Source organism: Helianthus annuus, chromosome 15 (assembly GCF_002127325.2).
Source record: "Helianthus annuus cultivar XRQ/B chromosome 15, HanXRQr2.0-SUNRISE, whole genome shotgun sequence".
NCBI lineage: Eukaryota > Viridiplantae > Streptophyta > Magnoliopsida > Asterales > Asteraceae > Helianthus > Helianthus annuus.
Genome location: NC_035447.2, coordinates 14,487,041 through 14,514,339, shown reverse-complemented (window position 1 = coordinate 14,514,339; position 27,299 = coordinate 14,487,041). Strand labels below are relative to the sequence as shown.

General features: G+C 32.7%; 2 protein-coding genes across 6 annotated transcripts; one reads left to right on the top strand and one right to left on the bottom strand.

Annotated features, from left to right (window-relative positions):
- Positions 1 to 70: 70 nt before the first annotated feature.
- LOC110914818 (probable inactive receptor kinase At5g67200) lies at positions 71 to 15,743 on the bottom strand. 5 transcript variants are annotated; one of them, XR_004881707.1, is made up of 4 exons: positions 9,742 to 9,863; positions 9,106 to 9,187; positions 1,207 to 1,485; positions 71 to 307 (listed from the first exon to the last, which is right to left on the bottom strand). XR_004881707.1 is itself a non-coding variant. In XM_035984190.1 (2 exons), the coding sequence occupies exons 1-2, from the start codon at positions 15,736 to 15,738 to the stop codon at positions 8,620 to 8,622; spliced, it is 717 nt and encodes a 238-aa protein (XP_035840083.1). In that variant the 5' UTR covers positions 15,739 to 15,743; the 3' UTR covers positions 8,511 to 8,619. The 5 variants fall into 5 exon arrangements, 3 of the variants coding, with proteins under 3 accessions (XP_035840083.1, XP_035840082.1, XP_035840081.1); XR_004881706.1 differs by lacking the exons at positions 71 to 307; positions 1,207 to 1,485; positions 9,742 to 9,863 and adding exons at positions 8,509 to 8,624; positions 15,027 to 15,743; XM_035984190.1 differs by lacking the exons at positions 71 to 307; positions 1,207 to 1,485; positions 9,106 to 9,187; positions 9,742 to 9,863 and adding exons at positions 8,511 to 8,624; positions 15,027 to 15,743.
- A 5,186-nt stretch (positions 15,744 to 20,929) lies between these two features.
- On the top strand, positions 20,930 to 22,484 carry LOC110914819. The gene is made up of 2 exons (XM_022159518.2): positions 20,930 to 21,640; positions 21,814 to 22,484. The coding sequence occupies exon 2, from the start codon at positions 21,823 to 21,825 to the stop codon at positions 22,297 to 22,299; it is 477 nt and encodes a 158-aa protein (XP_022015210.1). The 5' UTR covers positions 20,930 to 21,640; positions 21,814 to 21,822; the 3' UTR covers positions 22,300 to 22,484.
- Positions 22,485 to 27,299: the final 4,815 nt, after the last annotated feature.

Sequence of the window (27,299 nt, the reverse complement as noted above, 5' to 3'; positions counted from 1 at the left end):
TGCATTGTGTTACATATTTTGCAGGTCTAACGTACTTTGTAAAACATGAAGGAAAATGGGCCAAAGGAAAGTTACACATAAAATATAAAAACTTTGAAATCAATCCAGGAGTACAAACAAACATTGTGGAAGTTACAACAACGAAAATCATAAATCATGTAATGGTTTTCTTCTTTCTAATCTCATCTTCACGAGCTATAACCTCAACTTGTAACCTGTTAATAGTTCTCAATAGTCCCAGAATAATCATAGCAAATCGGGGGTACATGGGTTGGTCGACCCACCTTATAAACGGACATCCACTGAACTGTAAAAAAAGACAAAAATGGAATATTAATCAAAACATTAAAACATGTTACACATGTATGACTTTTTAACTCTGAAACTGATTATCATATTGTAACATAAAAAAAAGGATGTTGTAGAATGTATACTATTAATTTGTAACAAGCACTTTATTTTAACAATAACCTAAAAAAAATAACAACGCACTTTATTTTTACAATAATCTAAAATGTGTAACAACGCACTTTATTCTCTGTAAAGGGCATTATTTCTGTAACAAAAAAAATGTAACATCCATTTTTGCTTTGATTGTTACATTTCTAACACCAAAAATATAACAACATACTTTGTTTCTGTAACAGTCACTTTATTTTTACAATAATCTAGAAAAATGTAACAACACACTTTATTTTTACAATAATATAAAAAAGTGTAACAATCCACTTTATTTTATGTAACGGACATTATTTCTGTAACACAAAAAATGTAACAGGCATTTTTGCTTTGATTGTTACATTTCTAACACAAAAAAAAATGTAACAACACACTTTGTTTCTGTAACAGTCACTTTATTTTTACAATAATCTGGAAAAAATGTAACAACACACTTTATTTTTACAATAATCTAAAAAGTGTAACAATGCACTTTATTTTATGTAAACGTACATTATTTATGTGATACGGAAAAATGTAACATGCATTTTTTCATGAACAAATTTTACCCAAAAAATTGATAAATCAAGAACTTAAAAACATTCATCTTCTTGAAAAAAAAAACAACATATTCAGAAAACAAGAACTTAAAAACATTCATCTTTTTGAACAAAAAAAAAGTTGCAGATCTACAAAACACAAAAAAATGAAGAACTATAAAACGCAAAAAATTGCAAATCTGAAAAAAAAAACTGAAAACAAACATACTTATGGACCTGGAGGATCTTCTAGATCTGGAACATCATGTTCAAATATCGAACATTTTTTGGGTCATCTTCAACATCGAACCGCCATCACATCATCTTCAACATCGATCATCTTCAACCGGATCTGGAGGAGGATCTTCTAGATTTGGAATATCATGTTCAAACATCGGACATCTGGATGATGATCTTCTAGATCTGGAGCATCTGGATGATGATCTTTTGAAATGGATCATCTTTTGGATTCAGATCACTTTTAGATCTGGATGAAGATCTTCAAAATCTGGAAATGAATTAGAAGATAAAGTTATAAAGGGAGAGATAGAGGATGTTTGTGATATATATAAAGAGAAAGAAAAGACGGGTTGTAATGATATAAAGAGAAAGAGAGAGAGACTGTTACACTTTCTGTCACCATGTAAAATGGCGTATATACCCCTCACTTCATCTTTATGCACATGTGACGTGGCTGAATCCTAGCCACACATGTGGGTTTCTTGGGTTTTCTCATCTGGAGTGAGTTTTCTAACTATAATTAGCATATATATATATATATATATATATATATATATATATATATATATATATATATATATATAGGGTCAGGATCATTTCAGAACCATAAATATTTACAAAACTCGTAGAACTCCTAATAAACAATCTTTTTATTTATATATTTTTATGTTTAGGATAAGTTTATCATTTATTATGTGTATTTTCACGATTACATACATGTTAATAGTAATTTTATCATTTTTTATATGTAATTTTATAATTACACATATGTAAACTAGTTTTTTTACATATATGTAATTAGTTATGACACATATATATAATTTTGGCAATTAAACATATGTAAACTACTTTTAACATGTATGTAATCAAAGAAATACATATAATAGATGATAAAAAGATCCTAAATACAAAAAGTTATATATAAAATGATTGTTTATTAGGAGTTCTGAAAGTTCTGGCCCAAAAGTGTGAGAACGGTGAGAACGCTTCCTGGCCCAACACGTGTCACGCGACATAGAGAAGGGGTGAGGGGCTTTTTTGTCCTTTCATATTCTTTTTTTTAAACGCGTGTCACATCACCTTTCCATTTTTTGGCGTTTAACAAATACGCGTCGTTTTATTTGTTTTTATATCAGGAACATAGTAAATATTTTGACATTTTAACTACGTATGGCTTTGATTTGTTGTGCCAAGTAGGATGCATGCCTATAATGTAAAAAACATCAGTAAAAAACAACTCTGATCATAATTGCCTATAATGTGACAGGGAATTATGGCGTTTTGAAAACATAAATAAATTCAATTTTCAATGTAGTGGCTTTTAATATATTAAATGTTTTGCAATAATGTTACCGTCTCTTTATTTTACTGTTTTGCAATTATTGTTTCGTTCAATTTCATCTGTCATTTAGTGTTGATTTTTCCAGTAATACTTTGTTTGGCCTCTTTTGGCGTTTTATATAGCAACATCGTGCTTTGCTAGCATCCGTTCTCACAGTTTTCACACTATCAGGCGTTTTGGTGTTTGTAGTTTTTGGCGTTTTATACTCAATTTTTTTATTAGTAGAGAATTAGATAATAAACATGAGAGAATTAGATAACAAAAAATAGAAAATGAAAAAAAAAATTATAATCTAATTTCTCATCCAAATCTTCACTGTCATCAGTCTCTTCTACTTTAACATTTTTTGGCGTTTTGAACCTGTTTTGAATACCTTATGTAGATTCTTATTTTCCTAGATAACGCCCGTCTTTAAAAGATGCTTATTTTTTTGTGGCATCCTTTATTGTGGTTTGATATATACTTGTTTGGTGACATGTTGAAGATCAACGCCTGCTCGAATGTATTGATCCCTTTATGCCATCAATATATCCATCAAGAACAAAGTGACATGATGACATATCAGTGTCATCAGTCTTTTTTTTCATGAATAAATGTCCATCTCATTCAGCAAAAGCTTATAGAGATACCCACCTCAGAGAAGAATCCATTCAGTGAAACTTCATTCAGAACAATTCTTAATATAGAAGAAACGAGGTTCCGCATCTGTGGCTTTTTTAACTATTTTTTGGCGTTTTAAAGTGAATGGTTTCTAGGAAACATGACGTTGTTTTTGGTTTGTTGATCAATTGATTGTGCAGAGACGTCTCTCTTATAGGATGTTTTTGGCGCGTAGTTTAGGCGGGATTTTATTTATAATAAATGATATTAATAAAATAGCCGTCTTTTCAGTTATTCTGTGTATTTTTACTGTTTTTGTTCAGCTTTTTATGAGTTTTTAGGGTTATAGACTTTCCATCTCCCAAGTTTGGCGTTTTTTTAATGGCTTTAAGTAGTTTTTGGCGTTTTTTTTTGCCATTTTTAGCTTTTAATAATTTTTCTCCAAATTACTTTTATTATAGTTTGGGAGTTTTTGGCGTTTTATTGCATTATGGCGTTTCACAAGCATTATGACTGTTTGGCGTTTTATTAATATAATGTATTTTTTATACTAAGTTGAAAAATACATAACAAACAACAGAAAAAGAAAATTAAAAACATAAAAAGAGAAACAATTCATCTTCCAAATCTTCACTGTCGTCAGTCTCTTTCTTCTTCGAAACATGTTCACTGGCGGTTTGGCTTTGTCATACTTGTGTTTTTGTGGCCGTTTGGAAAGACAAAATGACATAAGTTTTTTTTTAATATGTATCTTCAAACCACTCATCAGTGTCATTCGTCTCTTCATGCCATTATAATATTCATCAATAAAAAAACACAAAAAATAAAACAAGTCTGACACCAGCATCTTTTTGTTTATGATTTGTCCATCTCATGCAGCAAAATGTTATTTGAGTCACAGCACCTCAGGGAAGAATTCATTCTCCGAAACTTGGCGTAGAACAATATTGAATATACAAGAAACGATACTTGCCTTTTTTGGCGTTTTACTGAGGAAATAGTGTATCTGAAAGAAACGTCGATTTTTTGGAATATTTTATTTTTGAGTGTTTTGACGTTTTCTAAGATGATTGGTATATAGTAAAATATGACGTTTTGAGTAGGTGTGTTTGATGTTTTGGGGATTTTGGCGTTTGTAATATGAATGGTATATAGTAGAAAATATGGCGTTTCAGGTTCTGGGGATGTGTTTTTATGTCTGAGATGTTTTGTTTATATAGGGATGTGTTTTGGCCCGTAATGGCGTTTTATTCATTAGTTTGGCGTTTTAGGTATAGAAGTGTAAAGACCCTTTTACCCTTAATGAAACACGTCCACCTAATAGAATTCGTGTTATTTACGAAAACGCCACCGCGCCAATCTAGTCCATAGATTGTTTTGATCGGACGATCCATAAGCGTTCTCACCGTTCTCACACTTTCCACCATTTTCTCTAAATCCTGACCCTATATATATATATATAGAGAAAGTATAATGTACTTCAAGGCTTAACCTACATTAACATACATGACAAAAAATACAACGTGCGTTATTATCATAGAACGTGCGTGATTATAGTCCCATGCGTGATTATGTGGTCCCATGCGTGAATATGTGGTCCCATGCGTGATTATATCCCTGATCCAACGGTTACCATTGTCTCCTACGTGATGTATGATAAGGCTTTTTGTATGTTAACCTTACTCTATATATATATATATATATATATATATATATATATATATATAATATTTTACAATTTAAATGTTGGTCTAGATTTTTATGCATTTTTCTATTCAGAAGTTTAAAAAAAAATATTGTTTCTATAAACCCTAATCTCTAAGTTGTTTTAACTTCAATTCTTAAGTATAAATAAGAGTCATTTCTCCATTGTTTTTCACATCTAAAATCTACGTTCCAAGACCTCTATAGGTTAAAGAAATTGTCTGTCTAGAGTCATCATCGTTTGTTATTGCAAGTTAGTTATAGTTCTTTGTGTTCGTACATTTCTATATTTGTTGTACTACAATTCAAGCATAACTAGCTTAGATCTATGATTCACTAACATGTTTGGGTTGTAACTATAAACCTAAGGTGAATCAAAACTAAAAAAAATTAGTTTTAAATCATTAAAGTTTATCTTAAGAACATTGTAACATCAGCATAAAACGGACCTACAAAACTGGACCCGAATTTGCAAAAATCGGATATGTGTATATGTGCAAAACTCGACCCGAGTTTGTCATGTCAGGGAACTCTCGCACCCCATTAATTTTTTTTAGTATATATGTGATTTAAAGTGTCCCAATAAAATTCTGACACCAACCCACAAGGAAAATTAATTAATGATTTTTTAAAATTTTAAAAATAATTTTGTGATGCCCCACGTAAATTTTGACACGGGCCCTCAAGAATATTTTTTTCATAGTCATATTGTTGGCCTTCTATGTTTGGTTTTGGATTTTGGAGTTGGGGTCTTCTTAAAAGCAGTCTTTTTATCCCTAGTGATACTCATTTATCTCAAATGATAGAAGTAAGGTTTGCGAACATCTTATCACCCACAAACCTCACTAATTGTTTAACTATAGGAGATTATGGTTATTGTTTTTATATTGTTGGGAGGCCCATTATGTGAAATCTAATTTTAAATTCACCTCAAAACTCACTTGACATATCAATTACTCAACTACATATCTAGGGTGGGAGTTGGCTACAAAGTCCATTTTTCCTACAAAGTGTAAAAAGTCATAAAACACTATAATGTCAACCATAAAATACACTCAAAACCCAAAAATAACAAAGTGAAGATTACTAAAACGTCATATTTGTGGGTTTTGTGTTGTGTTTTGGACGATAAAGCTTTGATTATTGAATGACTAATATTAGTGTGTTTTATATTGATCATCATGTTGTGTTGTGTTTTATATTTATAGTTCTACAATGGTGTGTTTGAAGTTTTTATGGACTTTTAGAGTTAGGATATTGTGTTTTAGTGAGCTTCACTCCGTTATTTGTGGGTTTTGGGTGTGTTTTATGGCTGAAATTGTGGTGTTTTATGACTTTGTACACTTTGTAGGAAAAATGGACTTTGTAGCCGAACCCCACCCACATATCTAATACACCTATAACATTATTTATTTCTAGTTTGTAATAACTTCAACATAGTATTTGTTATATTTTCTAAGATTATATAGCATATTAATGTATTCAGTTTTGATGTGGGTAAATGGGTTCAAGATATTAAGTAGCTATAACCTAATAGCATACATGTCCCAAAACCTAGAGAAAAGAATTTAAAAGTAATATTAGACACATCCCAAATGTTCTGGTAATTTTTTCATGGATTTGAGTTTATTTCATTCCACACATCGCCAATCTGACCGAAAATGACCAAAATGTAACATCCGCAAAAAAAATGTTACTAGAAAAATCTGATGCGTTTTGAAAAGAAAGTCCGAACCATTTGAAGACCGTTCGAATAATTATAAATGAAATATGTTATATTTGAACTTACTCCGATTTTTATGAAACTTAGGTCATATCAAAGAAGAAAATAAGCCTGTCCCAACGGTATGTTCGTATTTTTAGAAAACATTATATTTTTTGAAGTTATACGAGAAAAACGAATTAAGTAGCTGAATTAATTAAATAATTATATGTGTATATATATATATATAGGGTTAGGTTAACGTACAAATGCCCTTATCGTACATTACGTACGCTACAATCTCAGCCGTCCGATATTCTTCCCGCTGTAACATCCGTCAAATTGGATTTCCAAAATCCGACCCGTTTTGGATTTTAGATCCTAACCTTTAAAAACTCGTAACTCTTCGTTCGTAAAATAAATAACCGCGAAAGGTTTTATTCTTTAATTTAATCTTTCACAATAAAAAAGTTTCTTAAACTAACCTAGTTAGTTGATAAGTTAACGGGAATTTATGTTAAATGATGGTAAATATCAATGCTAAAAGTTGAAAAGGTGATTAGATCCCACTAACAAAATATTACTATAGATTTTGTTTTTAAATTTGTCATATATGTAATTAGAGAAAAATAGGGTTATTATAATTCATATTAAAAAAATATTAATAATATTTGATTTTTTTAAACAGACATATATCTTTAAACTTGTTTTAAAACATGTTATTAGATTATGGTTTTGTTTGTTGTAAAGAAACCTTGTAAATAAATATTTGTAGAAATCCTAAAACTTTCAACACATTAAAGCATCACATTCATCTCTTTCATTTTTGAAAAAAAAAACCATACGTGAATTGTTATAAAAGTTTCCAAGTTTCAGTTTAGTTCTTTGTATGTTATCAAAGTTCAACAAATGATAGACAAAGGAATGAATATATAACGAACAGTAGAAAAACAAAAGGTTATAGAAGCATACTGAACGAGACGAGTTCTCGGGCGAGATCTTCAAACTCCGGCGGTGTCTCCGATCTTTCCGGCAAGGTTGCCAAGGTACGCGAAGAAGTGTTGCGAATAAGGTCATCATCTTCATCATTAAAATAATATAGGATGGTTACTCCAGTAGTGTCTTAGACACAGATGAAAGAAAGAATAAAAGAACGAAGGACTTGGTGAGAAAAGAGTATACCGAACCGACGTTACGCGATGAGGGAACTCTGACGTCTCCAGCAGGTCTGGGATTCTCCGACGTCGTCTTCGGGTTCTCCCTAATCGATTGGGGAAAATCGAAACTTTGGCGAGAATGAAAATCGAGGAATGAGACTAGTTAAACAAGATGCGAGTTTCACCTCTAACTTGATAACATCGTACCCTAACGTGGTTGGTACTTATCAAAAGATAAGGGTCCACTAGAATATGAAATGGAAATTCCCTCCAAGATTTGGATATCACTCCTAACTTGAGGGGATATTTCGTGCAAAATTCAAAGTATAGCTGAGTAAAAGTCATCACCAAATGTGGGAATCACCCATATTTTGATGAGTCGTTTCGATTGTGTTATAAGAGTGTCTTCAAAGCCTCCAAGTGTGTATTGTGTTAGCCTTAGGAAAGGCATGTATATTAAGAGTCCAAGAAAGTAGAGGGAAGCAAAGAAGATAGAAAGGAAGTTGTTTTAAGCAACACATAGTGAATAAGCTCTTAAACTATAGACTAGGCAAGGCATTCCTAATTCCCTATAGTTATGGCTCTGATACCAATCTGGTATCAGAGTATTCCTACTATAGACTAGGGAAAAGTAAGGCAATCCTACCTAATTCCCTATAGTTATGGCTCTGATACCAACCTGTCACACCCCAACCGATGGCGGAAACATCGGGATGAGACGAACAAATTGCTCAAAACAACATAACACTATTGTGATAATATGAATTAAATTCATTTCATAAATATCAAATGGGAAATACATTATTTTCAAGTACATCATAATTCAAACATAATAGAATCCTATGCTAAAATGGGTTTCTAGTTCCATCCTAGCTTGATTGCTTTATTTCTTGAACATCAACCTGCAATATATATTAAAGTACAATCAACAAAAGCATGTTGGCGAGTATACAAGTTTTCATACATAGCATATTACGTGTTTAAAATGTTGCTCATATCCAAATGTGAAATACAATATCATATTGACAGTATACTCGAAACGATGTTACTCTACGTGTCCAAACCAAAGTTTAACGCAATTAACGTGCCTACCCAAAAGAGTATGGGTGGTTTTAACATAGTTTAACCTAACAATACCCGTTAATATAACGGGAGAGGCGTTTCTCAACCTATAGCGCTACCATTGTTAGGGGAGGCTTGCAAAGTTAATGAACACATAGTCATGAATGTTTGCAGTAGCATAACATGTCTAACATGATTAAAATGTATCACATAGCGTATGGATAGAGTGTGCATAAAATGTTTAACGTGATTGTATAATTTGATAAGGAATACATATTGCACCCAAAAAGTGTAAAACGAAAATGGGTCATGTATACTCACATTGATTGCGTTGCGCTTTCTTGTAAGAACGTACGAGTAAGAAATAGAGAATAATCCAAGAGGACGAATGAGAGCGATTAACCTAGATATGAAAATATCATTTAACGATCTCATTATCATTTGTAAGTCAAATAATACTTCTATTATTTATGGTTTACACAACGATTATTTAAATATTATAATTGATCTCCTTATTACACTTAAATCGTCATAAAAGAATTATAGTAATTGTGTCTATTTATGTTTTTAAAGTTTTTATTTAAAGGAAAGAATTAAGTTTGTTAATCCTTATTTATGATTAAAAAGAATTAAGAAAAAAAATTATTAATAATATTTGATTTTTTTTTAAACAGACATATATCTTTAAACTTGTTTTAAAACATGTTATTAGATTATGGTTTTGTTTGTTGTAAAGAAACCTTGTAAATAAATATTTGTAGAAATCCTAAAACTTTCAACACCTTAAAGCATCACATTCATCTCTTTCATTTTTGAAAAAAAAACCATACGTGAATTGTTATAAAAGTTTCCAAGTTTCAGTTTAGTTCTTTGTATGTTATCAAAGTTCAACAAATGATAGACAAAGGAATGAATATATAACGAACGGTAGAAAAACAAAAGGTTATAGAAGCATACTGAACGAGACGAGTTCTCGGGCGAGATCTTCAAACTCCGGCGGTGTCTCCGATGTTTCCGCCATCGGTTGGGGTGTGACACCCGCATTGAATTCGCATGTTGTTTTTTTGTAACAATTTCGCATGTTGGTTTTTTAACATGCGATTTCATCAAAATTACCACATGCGAAATTGTTATAAAAAACAACATGCTATTTCATCAAAATTATCACATGCGAAACTGGTACAAAAAACAACATGCGGATTCATCAAAAATTATCACATGCGAAATTGTTATAAAAAAAAACAACATGCTATTTCATCAAAATTATCACATGCGAAATTGGTACAAAAAAACAACATGCGAATTCATCAAAAATTATCACATGCGAAATTGTTATAAAAAAACAACATGCGATTTTAAAAAGCGGGAAGATGATCTGACGGCTGAGATTGAAGCGTACGTAATGTACGATAAGCAATATTGTACAGTACTCTTTACCTATATATATATATATATAACAATAATAATATTTTACAATTTAAATGTTGGTCTAGAATTTTATGCATTTTTCTTTTCGGAAGTTTTAAAATAAAATAATAAAATATTGTTTCTATAAACCCTAATCTCTAAGTTGTTTTAACCTCAATTCTTAAGTATACATAAGGGTCCTCTCTCCATTGTTTTCACATCTAAAATCTACGTTCCAAGACCTCTATAGGTTAAAGAAATTGTCTCTCTAGAGCCATCATAGTTTGTTATTGCAAGTAAGTTATAGTTCTTCATGTTCGTACATTTCTATTTTTGTTTTACTACACTTCAAGCATAACTAGCTTAGATCTATGATTCACTAACATGTTTAGGTTGTAACTATAAACCTAAGGTGAATCAAAACTAAAAAAATTAGTGTTAAATCATCAATGTTTTTCTTAAGAACATTGTAACATCCGCATAAAACGGACCTCTGAACTCGACCCGAATTTGCAAAAATCGGATATGTGTATATGTGCAAAACTCGACCCGAGTTTGTCATGTCACATAACTCTCGCACCCCATTAAATATTTTTTTAGTATATATGTGATTTAAAGTGTCCCAATTAAATTTTGACACCAACCCACAAGGAAAATTAATTAAAGATTTTTTAAAATTTTAAAAATAATTTTGTGATGACCCACTTGAATTTTGACACGGGCCCTCAAGAATATTTTTTCATAGAGTCATATTGTTGGCATGTTTGGTTTTGGATTTTGGAGTAGGGTCTTCTTGAAAGCGGTCTCTTTATCCCTAGTGATACTCATTTATCTCAAATGATAAAGGTAAGGTTTGCAAACATCTTACCATTCACAAATCCCACTAATAGTTTAGCTATAGGAGATTATGGTTATTGTTTTTATATTGTTGGGAGGCCCATTACGTGAAATCTAATTTTAAATGCACCACAAAACTCACTTGATATATCAATTACTCAACTCCATATCTAATACACCTATAACATTATTTATTTCTAGTTTGTAATAACTTCAACATAATATTTGTTATATTTTCTATGATTATATAGCATATTAATGTATTAAGCTTTGATGTGGGTAAATGGGTTCAAGATATTAAGCAGCTATAACCTAATAGCATACATGTCCCAAAACCTAGAGAGAAGAATTTAAAAGTAATATCAGACACATCCCGAATGTTCTGGTAATTTTTCATGGATTTGGGTTTATTGCATTCCACACATCGCCAGTCTGACCGAAAATGACCAAAATGTAACTTCCGCAAAAAAAATGCTACAAGAAAAATCCAATCCGTTTTGAAAAGCGGGTCCGAACCATTTGTAGACCGTTTGAATAATTATAAACGAATATGTTATATTTGACCTTACTCCGATTTTTATGAAACTTAGGTCATATCATAGAGGAAAATAAGCCTGTCCCAACGGTATGTTCTTATTTTTATAAGACGTTATATTTTCGAAGTTATACGAGAAAAACGATTTAAGTAGCTGAATTAATTATATATATATAAATAATAATAATAATATTTTACAATTTAAATGTTGGTCTAGATTTTTATGCATTTTTCTCTTCGGAGGTTTCAAAAATAATAATAAAATATTGTTTCTATAAACCCTAATCTCTAAGTTGTTTTCCAAGTTGTTTTAACCTCAATTCTGAAGTATAAATAAGGGTCGTCTCTCCATTGTTTTTCACATCTAAAATCTACGTTCCAAGACCTTTATAGGTTAAAGAAATTGTCTATCTAGAGTTATCATAGTTTGTTATTGCAAGTAAGTTATAATTCTTCGTGTTCGTACATTTCTATATTTGTTTTACTACAGTTCAAGCATAACTAGCTTAGATCTATGATTCACTAACATGTTTAGGTTGTAACTATAAACCTAAGGTGAATCAAAACTAAAAAAAATAGTGTTAAATCATCAAAGTTTTTCTTAAGAACATTGTAACATCCGCATAAAACGGACCTCCGAAACTCGACCCGAATTTGCAAAAATCGGATCCTTTGGAAAATAATTAAAAATGGAAATTTTGACTATTTTTTTATTTTATTAAATTAAAATTGGTTACATATCACGTTGGGTGAACACCGGGCTAAAAACGTTAAACACATAAAGAAGTTCGGCTAGTTCGGTTAAATTTATAACGGGGAAGCATTAATGACGTTATATATGCTGGATATAAGTCAAGGGGTTAATTATGTAGTTATTGAAAACTATTTTTTAAATTAAACCAAGTAATTGGGTTAGTTTATTTTACAAAAGCCCACGGCTTTATAGCCTAGTGGCATCTTGAGGGTGGGATAAAGTTTTGGGATCAATAGGTCATGGGTTCGATTCCCACAAGGGGTTTTTCAATATTTATTAGGTTTCATCCTGAATTGGTGTATAGGCATTATGCCTAGTGGAGATGGATATGATCGGGTATTCGGGTGGTTCCGCTGGTGGCACGATGATACTATAGTGGTCTGTCCGTGATCCAAATTTGTCGTTAAAAAAGTTTATTTAACCAAAATCAAGTTAGCATGGTTATTAATAGTTCAGGGGTTAGATATGCAATTGATAGAAAATATATTAAAACCTAAAACAACTAACTAGGTTAGTTGTTAGTTGATTAGGTAAAAGAAATAAATAACTAATTTAAATAGTAAAGTAAAAACTATAAGGGGTAAAACTGACATTATAGTAAAGCTTAAGTCCAAGGGTCTTTTGTGAAAAGTTGGAAATAACTTTATATAGTGGGGGGGGGTGTTTGAATCGGTCGCTTGTGGGGATTGAACCCAAGTCTCTACGAAATACAACCAACACACTAATCGCTAAGCTACACAACTTGCTGCGGTTGGTATGAGGTTCAAATAATTTAGGGTAAATTACTTTTTGAGTCCCTGTGTTTTATGGGTTTTAACCACTTGAGTCCAAAAGCAAAAAGTTTAACGACCTGAGTCCCTATAAGCATTTTCTTTAACCATTTGAGTCCAAATTTCTAACATTGTTAGAATTATTCTGTTAACTTTTGTTAAATGACCAAATTACCCTTGTACTTTAAAAAACCATTTTATTATTATTAAAACCATTATTAAATATATAAACATATTCCATCATATCTCTCTTTATCTTCATCTTCAGACTCACACTCTCTCTCTCTCTCTCTCTACGCCTAATCACTTTCTCTATCTTATCTTCTCTCTCAACAAAACAACCACCACCATCACCACCCCACCGCAACCACCACCATCACCGCCGCACCAACAACGCAGCACCACCACCGCTGCAACTCCCTCCACCACCGCAAAATGAAAACGCCCCAAATAAAATTAGGGCTTAAACAACCCAAAAGAGGATCATTTGCAGCTGGCGGTGGATTTTGGTAAGAAACTACGTTACAAACAAATCCCACAAATCAAGAATCAACAAAAGGATGCATAACATTCTATAAAAAAATCACAAAGAAGAAAACATCATCATTCAGCAGTTAAAATTTATACGAATGGGAGGAGGAGAAGCATCTAGGTATGGAGTAAGGTAGATGTTTTTCTCATCTTGAAAGCTTGAAGAAGCAGCACAGAATCCAACAACAAATACCCATAAAAGAAAACAAGTTAGTGGGTGAATTTAGGTGGATCTTGGTGGGTTTTTTGGGGGGGAGGGAATTTGTGATTTTCATGGATACCCAGATGAGGGATCTTTGAGCCATGGATATGGTGATCCTGATCCCATACCAGATTGGGCTGGTGTTGAAGTCACTGATGATGATCCATCATCTTGAAACATTTCAACTCAACAAATGAACAACAAAAAGAAGAGCAATTTCTAAATGAAAAGCATCTCAATTGGAACAAGATAACGACTTTGGGGTTTCTAGTGATGAACAGTTGGTTCTGCAACAATGAAAGTATGAACAATCTCTTACTGGGTTTTGAAATTCATCAAAAACCCAACTCAAATCTCACAACAGAAATCAAAGAAGACGAGATTATGGGGTTTTGTAGAGAGAGAAATTAAGAAAGGGTAATTTGGTCATTTAACAAAAGTTAACAGAATAATTCTAACAGTGTTAGAAATTTGGACTCAAATGGTTAAAGAAAATGCTTATAGGGACTCAGGTCGTTAAACTTTTTGCTTTTGGACTCAAGTGGTTAAAACACATAAAACACAGGGACTCAAAAAGTAATTTACCCAATAATTTATATATAGATTTTATAAATTAGAAGGGTAAAAAAATGGAACCCGGGATTCGAACTCGGGTATCCAACCGGCTCGATGAAACGCACAACACTAACCATTGGGCCAACAACTTTTTAGGGGTCGTCTGGTTCGCAAAATGTTTTGGAAGGAATTGGAATGTTATGATGGAATTGGAATTTGTATAAAGGTGTTTGATTGATAAATTTATAAAAAGGAATTGAGATTTAAAAATCCCAAAAGGACAAAATTATCCCTTTATTTACAAAGGAGTAAACTGTCATTTTGGTCCCTGTGGTTTGGGCACTTTTGCCATTTTAGTCCAAATTTCAAACATTTTAAATCTGGGTCCCTATGGTTTCACTTTTATTGTCATTTTAGTCCAAAACTCAAAAAACCTCTTATTTGACTGTTGAAAGCTGGTTATTTTGTCTTTTTGTTCAGGAGCAATTTTGTCCATCTCAATTTATTATAACATATTAATAAACTAAATTAATTATACATAATTCATTTAACCCCTATATAAACAGCAGATTATATTCTCCTATTTAATCATCATCTTCCCCAAATTGAGATGGACAAAATTATGTATAATTAATCTGCTAACAACCTTACCGCAGAGGTTAGGGTTTAACAAGAAGGCTGAAGCATTGAATCTCGAGAGAAATGCTGTTATCGGTCCGGTGAGGTTATTGCCGGAGACATTTAACACTTGGAGAGTGGTTTGGTTGAGAGGCGGAAGCGAGCCGGTGAACCGGTTCCATTCCAGGTAGAGGTTGTTGAACCGGTCTAGGTTACTGAGCTGAACCGGGAGTGAATCAGAGTGGTTATTGCGAGCGAGATCGAGTGACTGGAGCCGGTGAATCGAAACGAGTGACACCAGGAAGGTTCCAGCAAAAGTGTTGTGGTCAAAGAAGAGTGCTTTGAGGTTGGTGAGAGTAGAAAGGTCAGGTATGGGACCAGTGAGTGAGTTGTTGCGGAGGCTGAGGACACGTAGCTGGTCCAGACGAGCCAATGTGTTATCAGCAAAGATTCTGCTCAAGGTGCAGCTCTGGAGGACGAACCGAACCAGTCGACCTTGGACACACTTGACACCTTGCCATTGACAGTAGTTGAACCGCTCGTTGAGGTTGTAGAGTAGCTTGTTGTTAGTATCAGCTTTGAGTTTGAATTTGAGGAGTGAAACGACGTCGGAGGGGAGTTGTGTTTGTGATTCTACTGGGTTTGGGACGACGGTGGAGACGGTGAGGAGGAGGAAGAGAGTGAAGAAGCGGTGGTGGTGGTGGTAGTGGTGGCGGAAGGGTTTAGGTAGGGCAATTTTGTCCATCTCAATTTGGGGAAGATGATGATTAAATGGGGTAATATACCCTGCTGTTTATATAGGGGTTAAATGAATTATGTATAATTAATTTAGTTTATTAATATGTTATAATAAATTGAGATGGACAAAATTGCCCCTGAATAAAAAGACAAAATAACCAGCTTTCAACAGTCAAATACGAGGTTTTTTGAGTTTTGGACTAAAATGACAATAAAAGTGAAACCACATGGACACAAATTTAAAAGGTTTAAGATTTGGACTAAAATGACAAAAGTGCTCAAACCACTACAGGGACCAAAATGACAGTTTACTCTTTACAAAGTGTGCATATACACAAAAGTGCTCAAACCACTACACGTCTGTTTTACTATCTTTTCAAGTGCTATTGGTTATTAATATTTTTGTGAACAAAACCTTGCATAACTCAATGGTGAGTTTATTCAAATTAACATCGATTTTTTATGTTAGTATAAACTCTACAGATTTGTGTTCTTATCGGAGCTTTGGTTATGTGTTGATTTTGGATTTTATGCATAGATGTTGGTTTTTAATTTTTGGAACTCTACAAAAAAAAGTTAATTCATAATGTTAAATTTTTAAATTTTGGATTTCTATCAGGATGATTCTTCATAGTAGTTTCATTTTATAATTTTGTTTGATTGAAAGTTTATCTTATTCTTGGGATTTGGATGGAAAGAAGTATGGGTAATTTTGGTAATCTTTGAACTTTCCATTGGAAAGTTTAGAATTCTATCACACATTTGAAGGAATGTTAAATTCCTTTTATTGCTAGAATTTGATGAAATATTTCCCATTTCAAACTTCATAAAAAACCAACCAAACACAATAAATGAAGGAAAGTTTTCCAATTCTAATTACCGATTCCTTGAATTCCTCGAACGAAACAGGCCTTTAGTGTAAGAAAGATAAATTAAATGAATCAAATACGCGTTTTAGAACCTAAGACTTTCTTTTTCCTTCTACCTTGCGCTAAAACGTGTGTATACACAAGCATACGTATTTCCTCATTAATACGTATTTAATTGTGCAATTAAATATATCATTATATTCGTATATACCTCCTGAATTGTTCCATATGGTAAATCGCATCCAGTTTATAAGATTGATTGGTGTATTGTTTTGTTTTTTATCGATATTATCAAACATACACAACATTTGGGTTTTTCTTCATTTCATAAAATTACAGCACAAAACTTATACCATTTCAAACCTCTGCGAAAACATAACAAAAACCCACTAGAATTCATCAACCGAGCATCACAAATTTGAGTTGTGAAGATTCTAGGGCTTGTAACTTCAAGCCTTGATTTCTCCTTCGTTCTTTAACGAAATTAGGTGATTCAAAAGCCCAAACTATTTAATTTTTCGTGTTATACAAAACCCCTCTATCCATTTCTGTGATAAAGAGCATGTAAATCCAGATTCTTTATGATTTTAGGGTTCTAAGTTATGCAAATTTGAGGCTTTTGATCTTAGGTTATGTTTTGATGAAATTGATCCCGTGTTATTGTCATATATTATATTAGGATTTTCCATGAAAATTTTAGGAAATTTTAACAGTTGTATGAATTAATCTTGATATATTTTCTTAGAAAATCAATTAAAAATAGTTTTTGTCACAAATAAAATTCTAAAAAATATTTTTATAAATTATTACTGATATTAAAAAGGTATTGAAATTTTTATAAATTTTTCCATAATTTTTGATAATATCTTATTTTCAAAGGATTAGATGATTAGTTTAAGTAAATATTTATATGAGATTACTGATTTTAAATAAAATTTTGTGATAATTATTAAGTCTAAAAATATATAATTCTTAGTGGAAATAAATGATTACATAAATTTTAATCTTTATTCCATGTTATATATATTTCTTAAGAAATTCATATAAATGCAGTATATGTAATTATTCTAGAAACTTAAATACCATATTAGTAACTATATTAAATAATTATTATGGAAAATATTGGAGTTGCGGCGGGGTTGTGTTACTTTAGGACTAGGAAACTACTTGGAATATCAAATAAAACATAAAGTGAGGTGGTGGAACAAGTTAGGATAGCCATGGCTTTCAAGGTTCACACCTTCACCAAAACACAAGTCTTAGACATATGAATTATGGTAGACTTGGATGGTTTCAACACTTGTGGGTTGTCTAAACCCTATCAAAACAGAAAGTTTAGAGGGTGTTTGCACCTCTAAACTTGTAAGAATCAACCATATACAAGCTCTCAAACCATGGACTCGATTAGAGGCTAGGTAGGTACAAGACTGTATAAGTTTTAACATGTTTATCAAATTTAAATCAAAGTTCTTCCAAAAGAGAAAGTTTGGACCCACCCTAGTTTACCATGGTAAACTTGTGGAAACACTCCTAGAGGTGTTCCAAGCTTTGTAGTGGAAAAAGGGCACGTGTTTTTATACTAATTTACACCCACTTTTTATTGTGTTTTGTTAAAGAAATATTTAAAATAGGCTTATTTTGGTTTATAATCAATTTTCAGGACAAAACTAACCCAGATGAACAAAGGAAGTGACAACGGGCAAAAAACTAAAGAAAATAGAAGAAAATTTCCTAACACGCCCCATGCCTCTCCAGTCACGCCCTGAAGGCACACCCCGTGTCTCTGTACTACAAGATATAAGTTGACTTCTGAAAGATCTGGATAATCCCCGGAGGCCCACAAAAATGTAAAATCAAGGTATAAACGACTCGCAGGGTCGTAGAAGCTAAGGTATTGTCCAATGATACCAACCATAATTGTGGTTGTGGTCGGGAGAAAATAAGAGAACATTGATAAGGAATATAGGCGGCATGAGCTAGAATGCTTAAAGCCTCTTAACGGGTCATATTGGGTAAAACGCCTAACCGAAGGAAGGAACTAGAAACTATAGAGTCCGAGATGCGGATTTCGGACTTAAAATTTGAAAAGAAAAGTCCTAAGTGAATCAGTTTGAGTTTGGGCTAACTTTGGTACAAACTTGGTAAAAAAATCAAAAAATTAGTTAAGTGTGAGAGAGAAGCCAACTGATGCTGGTAACTCTCTAGAAAACAGTCTCCCCCGCGCTACGCGGAGGAGAGACCAGGCTCCTCCGCGACGTGCAAAGGAGCAAGGTCAACAAAATGGGTCAAAGATTGTCCCCGCACTACATGAGGGACTTGCATGTTGTAATAACCCTCAAAAAGGTCCCACAACACTCTGTAATCGAAACCATGGACTTACACGACGAAAACCAGCATGAAAAATGAAAAAAGTAAGCTTTTTATGTCTATCGCGGGCTGAGACAGACTCTTAATGGACCTCCACGGGGCGCGAGATGCCTAAGATTCGCCCGAGACACGTTTGGGACACGTGTCATCCACGTGTCAGACCTACCCCACTGACTAATGCCACCTATGCCCTAGCTAGGTAGCCTCGTGGGCCGCGACTCGGCAGCCCTGGGCTGTCGCGGGGCGCGAAAGACTTGAAAATCAGCTATATAAAGGACATGAAGCAGACATTTCAATCTGCTCAAAATTTTCTTTCTCTCCCGCTGTCTCTACTCAGTTATTATACCCGATACCCCGAAACCCTAAACTCTGCTACGTAGTAAGTGTTTTAACCCTGATCACTGGTACGATGCCCTGTCCGATCGATCTAAAACCCATCAACGGATGTCAAAGTGCTGCCTGGATAAGACTATACTTTGTTAACTACGTTGGGGTTTTGATCTCGTGATTTATCGTTAAATTTTGAATTGGGTTGATACACTAATATACGTGTTGCATTGTGTTTTTATTAGGAACCCAGGCTTAATACCAGAAGGATATAGTAATCTAAACTCTAAATCTACAATGTGAGTCATTCTACATTTATCAAATGCTTTGCAAAACCCTAAACGTTTTTCAGTTAAACTTACAGTGATTAAGTCTTTGTATTCTGAAACTACTGCCGGTGTGTGGGGTTTTGTATACACTACTTGATAATCTTCACTATCGGGACTGCTGAATGAGTGATATGACCACCGCACATTGGAGCTGCCACAGAGTGACAAATACTGACTTGAGTAATTGATAGATATAAACAAATGTAAAAACTCTTAATACTGTAACTTATAACAATGGGTCTTTTTATTCAAATGAATGAACTCACCAGTATTTTTCGCTGATAAAATGTTTTTAAACGCGTTTCATGTAACTTACTGTGAAAGTAAAAGAAGCATGCTATGAAACACTGAAGACTTAAATAAAGTGACTATGATTATCCGAATAAAGAAAAGAAACTGTGTTTTGTCAAATAGGGTTTATCCCTATAAAAACCTTTATTTGTAATATGGGTTTTATCCCAGTTGTTTAATATTAACCTTGGGTGTTTTACAAACTCTGAATTTTTCCTAACTACGGTCCTGATGAAATTTTTCGCTGCAAATTTAATAAACACCAAACCACCTGACTGTTCACTGCTCCCGCCCAGGGTGGGGTCGGGGGCTGTGACACATGTGTTCTCCACGATGCGTATGGGCACCTGATGCTGGTAAAAAATAATATATTTTTTTATTTTATTTTTTCACCTGACTAACCAAATCACTAAGGGTTTAAATGAAATATTATGGCAGGTAAACTGTAAATAATAAAGGCACCGGATGGAGGATCAAGCCATATCAAAACCGAACAATCCTGAATGCTTATTAACTTCCGTTATTACGTTGCATCGTGTAAAAACTTTCTTTTGTGACACGCATGTAACTTGGTTAATGTTTGTATTTAAACGAAATTTTGAATATTACAAGAATTCAAACTAAACCATAAAGTAAAATATATCACATGCAACAAAAAAGTTATAAATAGAGCTTGTAAAGATATATCAAATGAACAAATAAAATTGGATAGTGGATGCCAACTGATATCTATCTATCGTTACTAATATTCTTTATTATAGTGTTCAACTGAAATAACACTCGTGCCGTTACTAATATTCTTTATTATATTGTTGTCTCTTATCTCTTGGTTGCGATACCAATTGCGCCAAACCATACCGAAACCGACCGAATTTTCGCAAATTTCACTAGTTTTAATTATTTTTTAAAACATATCAATGATGAGAGTTGAAATGTATATCCAAACTCAACCTCAATCATAAAGGGATTTAGATAACAAGAAACACATGACCAATTTAGTTTTTCCTTTACGAGTTTACAAACAAAAAGATTTCTTGATTCTTCTTTTACTTGCTTCTCTGTTCCATCTGAAAAGGTGGCAAAATCTATGGGCTTTTTAGACTTCCTTATTTCCAAGAACTATTTCAAGCAAATTTCTAACTACACCCAATACCTTTTTTCCCCATAGTTAGGCTAAAAATGGTGTCTTGATCCTTCTTTTTCCCCCTCTCTCTCACACCCACTCTCTCTCTATGTATATACATGCATACATATGTATGTATAGATTGTGGGTTTGGACTTTCTTGAACTCAGAAAAAGTAGACACCTTTCAGTTTCTTATCATGTCTTCATTCATGTGAAGAGTGACTGAGATTCTCTTCTGATTTTTACCCTTTAATATTTCCTTTTTAAGTGATGGTTTTTAAACGTCACACTTTGGTATCTGTTTAATGACGTATTTTAAGTAAAATTTGGAACTTTATAGCATTTATTTAAGATATAGAATTAAAAGACGGTTTTTTGTCTCATCTTCTTTTTTATTATTTCATTTTCCCAAAAGCTCAGTTTTTAGTTTCTTGAAAAAAGTGCTTCTTCTTTTGCTCTCTTGAAATTTTGCAAAATCAACATTTTCACTTTCTATACGTTTATTACCTAGCCTTTATATACTTTCATATACTTATACTTCCTATGCTTTTTACCATTTGAGCTCTCATCTATCTTGTTGAAAAGACACAAGTAAGCAAAGGTATATTTAACATTATTCATTTTGTTCTTGTTTTCTTTACATTTTCTTTACAATGCATACACTCAAACACACATGTAAAGCACTAATCTTTGGTCATTTTTCTTGATATATACACAAAATGCTATGTGGGTTTGTTGCTAACTTCATTTGGGTGTGTTTATATTTTGTTAAAGATTGAAGCAATGGCAGATTGGCATGGGAAGAGTAGTATGATGGAAGATCAAGATTTTCAAGAAGAAGATGTGTGGGGGGGTGTGGTGAAGGAAAGAGAAGAGTCAAAGGCCAAAGTCAACAAGCCTTATAAGATGAAGAAAAGATCATCTTGGACAACATCCCATGATGGGGCAAGAATGATACCAAGGTGTAATGAGGGTAAGGTGCCACATCAGCAGCAACAATCCTCAGCTCCAATGGGTATCCCTGATTGGTCAAAGATTTATAAAAGTCAAGGTCAAAGTGATGGATGCTATGGTGATGATGATGGTGATGTTGATGATGATGAGAATATGGTGCCACCACATGAGTACATTGCTAGAAGGCTAGCTAGGAGTCACATTGCTTCTTCTTCTATGTGTGAAGGTGTTGGGAGGACACTTAAAGGAAGAGACCTTAGCAAATTGAGAAATGCCATTTTGACCAAAACCGGTTTCTTAGAATAATCTCCCATTCACATCCATCAAATCATCGTCGCTATCGTTATCGTTATCATTATTATCATCATCGTCGTCAACCTTGTTTTGATCATTTTTAGGTTGCTTTTTAGAGTTAGCTAGAGCTTAATTAAGAACCTGTTTAAACATGAGAGTTTGTTTATTTTTATTGATTAGTTATATCTTATATGTTAGCGGGAGTGTCCATTTTAATAGTTTTGTGGAAATATTAAAATGTGTTGGGTTCTTTGTTAAAAGTGCTCTAGTTCTTTTTAGTTTTTAATAACGTCACTAAACTACTTATTTTGTCTTATTCAAATAGATGTACCAATAAGGTTTTCCACCTACTAAATCATTAAGATTGAGAACTTACACCTTTATATATTTTTATGATTTTTCATGTATGGTTGAATAAGACAAATATGGTTGTAGGATTTCATTAACACCCTTTATATTTTATGATTTTTCATGTGGAATATTTTTTTTTGAAACATAAAGTTCATTAAACAACACCGAACCCGAAAATCGGGACGGCAAGAGCAAAATAAACAAATACATATTCACAAATTTATATTAATCCTTCCAATCTAACTTACCTTTCTTGGCCCTATGTTGAAACCAAAAGAAACTAACCACCCTAACTTCGCTAAAGATCTCGTCGACACTGCATCTCTTACCATTGAATCTTTGATTATTCCAGGCCTTCCACAAAACCCAACAAGCCGAGAGCACAATACCATGTAAAACCTTTCTTTCCGACTACGTTTATATCAACAATCAATTAAAATACAAGACTTAATGGTATTTGACATGAAAGTACTGATTTTTTACAACACAAAAAGAATATATAGATTTAACTATGTTGGTTTACCATGTCTTAGTTAATGATAATGGCACCTAGTATATCTTATATTGTTTTATATTTTAAAAAAAGATTTATCTATATAAATACAAAAAAGATTTGTGTACATATTTTCTGAGGCAAGATTAATAAAATGATTACATTTAAGCATATTTATATGTCAATGTTTTATATCAAACTAATAGGTTTAAGCATATTTATATGTCAATGTTTTATATCAAACTAATGGGTAACACTTACGCTTCATGGCGGGGAGACCAAATTTTTAATAAACTTTAATTGAAATTGCATTTACTTTTTTTTTCTTTTCGAAAAGTTAATAAAATTTTCGGTAGGCATTGAGTTGGTCCATTTTAAAAAAGAATTATATCGCGAAATTAATTTATATAAAAACAAAAGTAACGAACACAAGTTATAGAAGGAAAATAAAAGTACTGGGTTAAAATCATATATTAATTAGGGATGAAATAAATACTTCAAAAAAAAGTTTAATAATTTACTGTAGCTCTACGATGAAAGTCAAGTTGTTCTTTAATATCATCGATAATTATAATAAGGCTTAACCTCTATAATCATAAAACTAAATAAATGTATAGACTTATAAGAAGAAAGTAGATATGATACATCAAAAGTAAGTAAGTGGGTTATATTTGTGAATTCTATGATATTTTCGATGACATATAAATTTAATATAAATATGTAAAATATTTTATGATAAAATATGTTAATAAAGTATAAATAAAGAAATAATAATTGTTTTCGAATCTCTCATTTTGTTTACGGTGTTGTTTGAGTGGTTTTGTTGAGCATCATGTCATCATTGTCCCCTTAAAATTCTTGGAACTTGTCCCATGCAATTTCTACTCAATTCAATAAAATAAAATATTGGTATATGTTATTTAGGGTGGAAGTAGTGGGTTTGGGGAACCATTCGGGGAGTGGGGTCTACCGATCGGGAAGGGGATGCAGGCCTTCAATCGGTGAGCGGAGAGGGATGTAGGTGATTAATAGTCATCGATGCGGGAAGAGAAAAGATGGGAGAGAGAGAGGGGGTTAATGGTGGGTCTCACTCTTTTTCAACAAATCACAATTTTTTTAAATGTTTACCACTCTCCATGTGTTTGAGCACTCCTAGCGTTTGAGTGCAAAATGAAGAGTGAACGGGGAAGTTGACATGACATGATATGATATTATTGGTTAGAAGAAAAGTTTACCACTCCCTATTTGAGAAGCACTCTTTCCACCCTTATTTGTAACTAGTATTAATCCTCGCGTTGTGGCGGGCGCGCAAACTATGATAAATTGCACCAATAACATAGTACCGTAAGTGACCACCAACGTTGAAGTTGCGTCATGTTAATATAGAGAAATTTGACCGAAACGTAAAACATAGAAAATAATAAGTAAGTCTATTTAGAACTTGCACATTGCGACGAACCTATCACACGAAAAAAAACAGACAATGTAAAAAAGTTGAAGCACACACGCACGTTGCACCGTGTTAACTCGCAAAATTTAGAACAAAACGTAAAACGAAACGTAAAAACGTTGAACCATATACGCACGTTATGTCGTGTTAACTCGCAAAATTTCGAGCAAAACATAAAACAAAAAATTTGCGAAATATGAAAAGTTGGAGACCAATGTTGAAAGTAAAAAAGTTGTGAGGTTAAATTTGCAAAGATGAAAACTTTTGGGTTAAAAGTAAAAAAATCAAATAGTTTTAGGTTAAAAGTGTAATAGTTTTTTTTTTTTTTTGAAAACTTCCTAAAGCCTTAGATACAACCTCTTTATGCACAAAATTGTTGCAATTTATAGTGTAGAAATTATATTAAAGTAAGTTTATGTGTTTCTCTCTATGTTATATATTGTTTAAATTAGTTAGCTTTTTGATAACTTAATTAACATCCAATAAGTTCAACTCTAGTTATTAAAAAAAAACATAAACACGTAAAAGTTTATCGGTTTATTCGTTTGTTGATTTTGAATAAAATCTTTTGTGATAACATAAAGATAACAATCACGTCTCAAGGTACATTCTAACGCATTTAGGAAAAAAGAAGCTAATACAAAAATAACCTTAAAAAGAAAAAAAAAATAAAGCAAAATAAAAATAGAAAAGGAAGCAAAAGAAAAGGAAGCAAAAATAACCTTAAGTGATCCGATATGATCCGAAAGCAAGTTTATATAAACCGAAAAACATTTAGTGGTTTACATGTGGACCAATCTGCTCAAAGCACTATGTATTTATCTTAATTTTAATTAATTTAATTTTAATTTAATTGAGTATCTATTTTATTCATAAATTTGTATATTTAGAAAAGGGTTCACCCAGAGGCGGACTCACATAGAGTGGGTCGAGGTCCACAGACCCTAATATTTTTAAAAAAAATTAGTAGATTCGATATATTAAATTGTATAAGTACTCTATAAATACAATTAGGTGGACTCCATAGAAAGAAAAGGAGACCTGGTGTGGTGGTAAATCTTTTTACCAATAAGAGGTCATGAGTTTAATCCTTGTATAGCTTGTTTTTCCAGTTTTTTTTTTTAAAATCTAGTTCAAACCTCGCTGTAACCCGAACGAGGACCGACCCAAAAATTTTAACGTTTTGTTATGAAAATTTAAACACCGAAAAAATTGATTCTCATTGAAAAAAAATCGTAGGTCAGCCACTGAGTTCACCGTAATAATTTGCCGTTCCAAAAAAATTATAAAAGTGGATTACGTATATATTATGGGCAATTTCAACACGTGGCGTGGCCGTTCCTGATTCATCCAAATATGTTTAGTTCGGGAAATGGGCTTTTGTTTAATTGGAATTGTAAAAATGTATGGGTTGAGCTTATTGGTCAAATTATATGGGCTTTTTGTATTGGTTGGGCTTTTTGGTCCAAATGTGTAGATGCACATGCTCTCAATCACGAGGGTTCTCAACAAGCAATATTTGGTATCTGGTATTTTGGTAAGAAACGAAGAGGGCCTTGATTTCATAATCAACAATATGATCAGAACAACTCTAAACACAACCATTGGGTGTCAGCCCAATGGCCACCAGCCCGCATTCTAATCCGGAGGTGGCGGGTTCGAGTCTTGCTCGTTCCCAATGCCCCTACAGTAGCGGATTTACCCCCAGACTCAGGCTTGCTGGGTGGCGGTCTGCGAGGTGGGATCACCTCGGCGGTTGGGAGGACCGTGGAATACCCCCCCCCCCCCCCCCCAAGAACAACTCTAAACACTATAAATAATAATGAATTCCTTAGAATAATATATCAATTTTAACATGTTTAAGAATTATGATATTAGTAGTCTATTGTTTAAACTTTAAATGTATGTGTGCATATAATATGCGCATGTATATGAATATTTAAAAAAAACGACAGAAGATAAACTCAAATAAAGTCATCTTTTCTTTTAATTCAATTTTATCCTTTTTTTTTTTGAAGTTTTGTATGCATGTGCTTATGTAATTCACATGGTTCTTAATATAACATTGGTTTTGAAATAGACGTACCCAAATTTGATAATTATTCACCATTTTATGATTGTTGTTTTATTGGTTCCAGTTGCTAGAAGTCTAATTAAAAACTAACTTTGTTTAAATCAAGATCAACGTTGGTAACAGATTCCTGAAGTGTTTTAACTGATCACAATCTTTGGCCATTGAGGTTTGAATTAGTCAAATTTCATAGATATTTTGCAAATTCGGTTTCAAGCAAGATTGCTTAATAACCATAAAAAACATCATGTGTATAATGTGCCTTTGTCAATATAAAGAAAGGTAATCCATTATTGTAGAGAAAATATACAAAAACTATCATAATTATGTTTATTACTTGAAAGGCAACAATTACTTCTATATCCTTGTATCATCATCATCTTTACTATTTGATATAACTACTTTATTTTGCCTTGTAATTTTTGGTGATTATGGAATGGATATGTTTGTTTGCCGATAAAAAAAAAAAAAAAAAAAGATTACTTGTTACACAGTGTAACAAAAATATGATCGGCTACATTTTATTACTAAGAACATTCACATTCCTTCCCTCAAAACTTCTAGGTGGTTGTGAGTAAAAAAAAGATAAAATGTTACTATTAATTTGTAAATTTGAGGGGGATATTGTTCACCATTTATAATTCTTT